The sequence below is a fragment of the Amaranthus tricolor genome, chromosome 2 (assembly GCF_026212465.1).
Source record: "Amaranthus tricolor cultivar Red isolate AtriRed21 chromosome 2, ASM2621246v1, whole genome shotgun sequence".
Lineage (NCBI taxonomy): Eukaryota > Viridiplantae > Streptophyta > Magnoliopsida > Caryophyllales > Amaranthaceae > Amaranthus > Amaranthus tricolor.
The window spans coordinates 26740920-26748419 of NC_080048.1; the positions used below are offsets into that span (position 1 = coordinate 26740920).

General features: G+C 32.5%; 1 protein-coding gene across 1 annotated transcript in view; it reads right to left on the bottom strand.

Annotated features, from left to right (window-relative positions):
• The window catches only part of LOC130805646 (uncharacterized), a 49282-nt gene that overhangs the window by 16230 nt on the left and 25552 nt on the right, over positions 1-7500 (bottom strand). Inside the window, exons 3-4 of the mRNA XM_057670430.1 lie at positions 611-766; positions 406-425 (exon numbers count right to left, since the gene is read on the bottom strand). Coding sequence (XP_057526413.1) covers positions 406-425; positions 611-766 — 176 coding nt within the window. The remainder of the gene's footprint in view (positions 1-405; positions 426-610; positions 767-7500) is intronic.

The following is a 7500-nucleotide window of genomic DNA, read 5'->3' on the forward strand; positions in this document are numbered from 1 at the left end:
AAACCATATTTACCTAAATCATATTTCTAAGTTATAATGAATTGAAAAGCACGAATAATAATAATATATAAAAACATTTTCGAGACTTTATCATTTTTCAGAAACATTCTTCAAGATTTTAAGAACAGTTTCAAAACAGAACTATGTTATATCATATCATTACAATCATTATTTATTCAGTAATCAAATATTTAATCTTTCCATATCTCCCTTAAGTATATATATATATTATATCTCCCTTAAAACAGAACAATTTATTAAATCAGAGCAAAACATTTAACAATTTTTCAGTATAAGCAAGCAAACATCAAACAAACATACAAAACATTATATAAGCAAACATTTTATATAAGCAAGTAAGCATGATAGTATAAATAAAACATAGTAAGTATAAATAAAACATACATATATCTCCCCCTTTTTGACTTTCATCAAAAAGTAAACAAGGAGTCTTAAAATGTTGGGATTATCAAAAGAAAATATTGTTTGCCGAAAAGAAAATATTGTTCATCAAAGCCATAACATGCATAATCAACAAAAATTACTTCCTAGACCTTCTCTTCCTTTTCTTGGAAGGTTTGGATTGTCCAGGGGTAATTGTTTCATCAACGGTTGGATTAATTGTTTGGATTGGAGTGGTCTCAGCAATATTCACATCAATAGTTTGACCCTCACCAGTAACTTCATCATCTCCATTCTTTTCTCCCTCTTTATCCTTCTCCTTAGCCTCAGCCTCTTGAGGTACAGCAGCATCACCATCATCGACCTCTTCTTCCACTACCACATCTTCTACTACCATTCCCTTCATTTCTTTCATAAAAGAGTCTAACATAAAAGTAAGAGTAGACACTTTATCATGTAATGCCAGTAGGGAAGATTTCATTTCACCAACCTCCAAATCTAGAGACTGAAGTCGGGAAAGAGTGGTGTGTTCCTTGATATGAGGTTCAAGACGTGTAAGCCGCTTACCATGAATCTTTTGAAGATCCTCTTTATCAGTTGAAGACAAATTTGAGTACAACTCATATTTGCCATCCACTTTGAAAATACCAAGAGGCGGAAGAATTTCAGTAGATAATGAAATTGGACCAGAACAATCCACTTCCTCTAAATCAGAGAGTAGATTAAAATGATCAAAGATCAATGTTAAAAGATTGGCATAAGGAAGAGAGCAATTGCGAGAATGTGAGCAACAAAATCGCATTGTGGAGAAAATAATAGAAGAAAAATCAACATTTTTCAGAGAAGCAATCTTCCACATCAGTATAAGATGAGCATCAGTAACCAATTCACAAGAAGTGTTGCGAGAGAAAACGGTTCTTACAAGAATGTAGTGTAACAATTTACCATTTAAATTCAAAGCATTATGTGTTAACTGTTTAGTAGAAGAGAAATCAGAATAAGATTCAAGTATGAACATATCCCTAGCATTTTGTAACGCCAAAATATTAGGAGTTTGATCATCAGATTTATGAGAAAATTTGAAAATGTCATTCATTAGGGTTTTTGAAATCACAATCTCTTGACCCTTAACAAAACTTCTTAAAGCATGTTCTCCTTTAATCATAACAAAAGACAAGTTTGAATAGAAAACTTTCACAAGAGTTGGATAGGTAGTAGAACCAGGACTTAATAACATACCAGGAGTAGATTGAATAAAAACAGAGATTATTTCAAAGTCTTCAAACAGAAAGAAATTATAATCAAGTATATCAACAAAGGAAAGTAATCTTTGTCGAAAAATATCAACCCATCTCCCATAAGCAGTATGATTTTCGAACCATTGTTTAGGAATATCAAAAGTGTGTAATGGTGAAACAACAGGGGTTATAGGTTCAGCCATTTGTGATTTAGATGATTCTCCTTTTTCGGATTTTGAAGAGGATCTACTCATCCTTCTTTTAGGTGCCATTGAAGTAGAGTATGAAAAGCTTGAAAGGGAAAGTGAAAGAGACGGTTTTGAGAGAAAATCAGAAAAAGATTTTGTGAGTAAATGAATGAGTAAAGCGTTTTACTCTCTTTTAAAGGAGTATAGTACATGCATTTGTACTTTCATTAAATTGATTGATTTGACAACACAAGAAAATGCAAAGGGTGTGTGTGTATGTGAAGCTTGACCGGTTTGTGCATCATGGTGAACAAGCATTTGATTTTGGTTTTCAACCGTGAATCAGTGGAAATACAATTATGAGATTGATTGAATTTATTAACCAAAATAATGAACACAATTTTAACGCATTGATGATGTTCACAACTAATCGAAACAAACAATTTTGTTTTAAAATAATTAAATATCCTTTATTAATTAAAGGTATTCAATTATAAATCCCATATATATAAAACAAATAATTTTTTTAAGAAATTGAAATCAAATTTTCAATTCTTAAATTTATGCATAAACACATATATGATCACAATAATACGTAATGCTCCCCCTTAATACATACTTGGTTTTTTATGTAATTAACGTCTCAATCCTTTTACTCATATGCCATTACTCTAAGATATTACTCTTTGTTACAACTCCCCCTTAATTCATGCAACATCATTTAGCATGCCAAGTTCCATACGTATATAAGCAAAACGATCAGCACTTAAAGGTTTTGTAAATATATCCGCTAATTGATTTTCAGTAGATATAAAAGATAAAGAAATATTACCTTTTTCAACATGATCCCTTATAAAATGGTGACGTACCTCAATGTGTTTTGTACGAGAATGTTGCACAGGATTCTTTGTAATACAAATTGCACTTGTATTATCACATCTTATTGGTATGCCTTTGAAATCAATTCCAAGGTCTCTAAGTTGTTGAGCAATCCATAAAATTTGAGAGCAACATGCACCGGCAGCTATGTATTCAGCTTGAGCTGTAGATAAAGCAACTGAATTTTGCTTTTTAGAATACCAAGAGATCAATGAATTTCCTAAGAACTGACACGATCCTGAGGTGCTTTTTCTATCAACTTTATATCCAGCATAATCAGCATCTGAAAAACCAATTAAACTAAAATTTCCACAGCTAGGGTACCATAGACCAAAGTCTTTAGTCCCATATAAATATCTAAAGATTCTCTTAACTGCTGTTAAGTGAGATTCTTTTGGGTTAGCTTGAAAACGAGCACATAAGCAAACACTAAACATGATATCAGGACGACTAGCAGTTAAATACAATAAAGAACCAATCATACCTCTATAAGTCTTTTGATCAACACTCTTACCATTTATATCTTGGTCCAAACTTAGTGTTGTACTCATAGGCGTATTAACTTCTTTACATTGATCCATATTGTACTTTTTCAATAAATCTCTAACATATTTACTTTGACAAATAAATATGCCATCTTTCTTTTGCTTTATTTGTAGTCCAAGAAAGAATGTTAAGTCTCCCATCATGCTCATTTCAAACTCTTTGCACATAATCTCAGAAAATTCCTTGCACAAAGAATCATTAGTAGCTCCAAACAATATATCATCAACATATACTTGAACAACTAGAATATCTTTTCCTTTAGTTTTAATGAAAAGAGTTTTATCAATTTTACCTCGTTGAAACTCATTTTCAAGTAGATGTGAGCTAAATCTGTCATACCAAGCTCTTGGAGCTTGTTTCAAGCCATATAATGCCTTATTTAGTTTGAACACATGATTAGGTAGATCAGAATTTTCAAAGCCGGGTGGTTGTTTAACATATACTTCTTCTTGCAAGTATCCATTTAAGAATGCACATTTAACATCCATTTGATATAGTTTAATATTCATGTATGAAGCAAAAGCAAGCATAATACGGATAGATTCTAACCTTGCCACAGGTGCGAAAGTTTCATCATAATCTATTCCTTCTTCTTGATTATAGCCTTGAGCTACCAGTCTTGCTTTATTCCTTACAATATCTCCATCCTCATTGAGTTTATTTCAAAAGACCCATCTTGTTCCAATAATAGTACGATCTGGAGGTCTTTCAACTAGATCCCAAACTTTGCTCCTTTCGAATTCATTTAATTCATTTTGCATTGCAATAATCCACTCTGGTTCTTGTAATGCTTCTTTAACATCTTTAGGTTCTATGAGAGAAACAAAAGCAGAAAATGCACATAGATTCTTAAGAGAGGATCGAGTTTGCGTACCTTTGTTTGGATCACTTATAATATTCTCTGGAGGATGTTGATATGACTTTCTAGTTCTTCTTCGTAGTATGGATGGTGTGTTTTCATTTAATGAACTTGTACTTACTTCATTTGAGGTATTTCTAATTGGTGTACCCAAAACAGTATGTTCAGGAACTATCTCAAGATCTTGAGGTTGGGTCTCAAGATCAGACTGTGAGTCTTCAATGTTAACAACCTGTTTTCCTTCATCCTCAATACTTTGTATGGTATCCTGCATGTTAATCTTTTTAACTGCACTAGCATTTTTAATATCCAGTTCATTATCACTTAAATCATCAAAATGTTTATTAAGGTTTAACTCTTTAAAACCTTCACTTAAAGTTTCATTTTCGGATTCATCAAAAACAACATGTATACTTTCTTCAACTATACCTGTACGTTTGTTTAACACTCGATAAGCTTTACTATTAAGTGAGTATCCAAGAAATGTACCTTCATCACTTCTAGCATCAAATTTTCCTAAATTATTTTTACCATTATTATGAATAAAACATTTACAACCAAATGGTCTAAAGTATGCTATATTCGGTTTTCTTCCTTTGAATAACTCATAAGGAGTTTTCTTAAGTATGGGTCTTATAAGACATCTATTTAAGACATAATTAGCTGTGTTAATAGCTTCAGCCCAATAGTGTTTAGCTAATCCATTTTCAATAAGCATTGTTCTTGCCATCTCTTCTAAAGTTCGATTTTTCCTTTCAACTACACCGTTTTGTTGAGGTGTCCTAGGAGCTGAAAAGTTATGGGTTATACCATATTTTTCACAAAAGGAGTCAAAGCCTAATTGATCAAACTCTCTTCCATGGTCACTTCTAACCGAGACTATTGGAAGGTTCAGTTGAGTTTGCATCTCTTTACAGCGTCTTGAAAACGGTTTCAAGGCTTCACTTTTATCCTTTAGAAAATCAACCCACGTAAATCTAGAATAATCATCAACTATAACTAGGATATAAGATTTACCTCTTATGCTCCGTACACGCATTGGTCCACATAAATCAATATGTAATAGTTCACATGGTCTTGATGTACTTACCATTTTCTTCGGTTTAAATGAACTTCTTACTTGTTTACCTTTAATGCATGCGTCACAAATAGAACATTGTTTATAGTCAAGAGCTGGAAGTCCCTTAACTAAATCTTTACTTACCAACTTCAGCATGGTGTGAGTATTGATATGGCCAAGACGTCTATGCCAAAGTTTTGGATTATCTGTAATAGCTTTCAAACACTTGAAATTTTGCACTGCAATTTCGTTAGTATGTAAAGCATAAACATTATCATTTCTAAGAGCAGTAATGAGAGTATCTCCAGTATTAGGATTTTTAACAACACATTTTTCTTTGTCAAAAATTACTTCATTACCTTTATCACATAGTTGAGACACACTTAGCAAATTAAATTTTAGACCTTCAACTAAATAAACATTGTCAATAGTTTTAGATGGATTCTTACCAATTTTACCAACGCCTAAAATTTTGCATTTACCTTTATCTCCTAAGGTGATTGAGCCATTGCATTTTTCTTTAATTTCAGAAAATAAAGATATTTTACCACTCATATGCCTCGAGCATCCACTATCTAGAATCCATTTTTGTTTATCCTACAAAACAAAAGAAAATAACCTTTCTCAACCTTACTTGGCTATCCAAGTGACAAATTTGGAACCATATTCGGGATAGACCATGTTGGGTGGTCTTGTTCCTTTAGGAACCCATATTTGCTTTATCTGTTCACGTAATTCAAAAGGAAAGGAATTCTTGATAATATAATCATCTTTACGTCTGTAAGGACATGCAAATCTTATATGTCCTTTTTTGCAACAAAATGTGCAAGTAGGAGTACGTTTATGTTTATTTGCACCTTTTACAAATGTGGTTTTACTCTTATAGTTATGTGTAACATGATTATAACCAATACCACGTTTATCACTAGTTGATTTTTGTTGTGTAAGCATTTTAGTGAGTTTAGATTCAGACTCATTAAGCTTGTTTAATGCTTGTAGATTTTTCTCAGATTCCAGTTTCAAGGTTTTGATCCTGGCTTCAAGATCATTGTTCTCATTTTTAAGATCAATAAGCTGTTTAGTCTGACTGAGATTCTGTTCTTTCAAGACCTTGACAGTCTTTTCAAGATTTGATTTTTCAGCCTTTAGCGAATTATTTTTATTTATAATTTCTTCACAACCTTCAGCATAATGACGTATTCGATCTTCCAAAGTGTTTTTCTCATCTTTTAAAATTTTCTCAATTTGAAACATATTTAGGAGTGTTATAACCAATTCATCTTTTGTGCATGTGTTAAGATATTCACGTACCTCTTTGTGATTTTGATCTAAATCATCATTGTCATCATTATCAGCCATAAGACATACATGAGCTTGTCCATCTTCATTTTCAGATTCGGATGATACTTCGGAATCACTCCAAGTTGCAACCATCGCTTGTTTGTTTTTGTTCTTTTTGTAGGATTGCCTTTTCTTCTTAGGACAGTCCTTTACGATATGTTCTGTAGAACCACATTCAAAACAAGCAAGTTTGTTAGTCTTAAAATTTAAATTAGAATTAGAAGACTTACCTTTATTTCTGGATTTAAATTTCTTAAATCGTTTTCGCATCTTCATAATTCCTTCAAGACCTTTTGTAATTAACGCAAATGGATCTTCCTCATCATCGCTATCTTCACTATCACTTGAGGATTCATGATATTTCTTTGCCTTTAATGCAAGATTTTTCATGGAAGGTATTACATCATTATCTCCATCATCATGTAGGGTAAGTTCGTGAGTTGTGAGTTTTCCAAGGAGATCGTCAAGCGATAGAACTCTCAAGTCTTGAGCTTCCTCTATGGCGGTGACTTTTGGACCCCATTTGGATCTTGGAAGACACCTTAAGACCTTCTGGACTTTTTCTGCATTAGTAAAAGTTTTTCCAAGAGAATTCAAACTATTAGTAATCAAAGTAAAACGAGTAAACATTTCATTTATATTCTCATCCTTTTTCATCTTGAACATTTCATATTGATGCATGAGGATGTTGATCTTTGTTTCCTTTACTTGACTTGTTCCTTCGTATGTCACAACCAACTTGTCCCATATTTCTTTAGCACTTGTACATGAAGAAACTCGATTGAACTCAGTACCATTCAAAGCACAACATAATTGATTCATTGCTCTATAGTTTTTGGAAACCCATTCCAAATCTGTTTGTGAATATTCGGACTCGGACTTAATTACATCATTTCCTTGAGCGTCCTTTTTCATGGGAATCTTAGGTCCTTTAGTTATGATCTCCCAAAGCTCCATATCTTGATCAATCACAAACATTTTCATCAA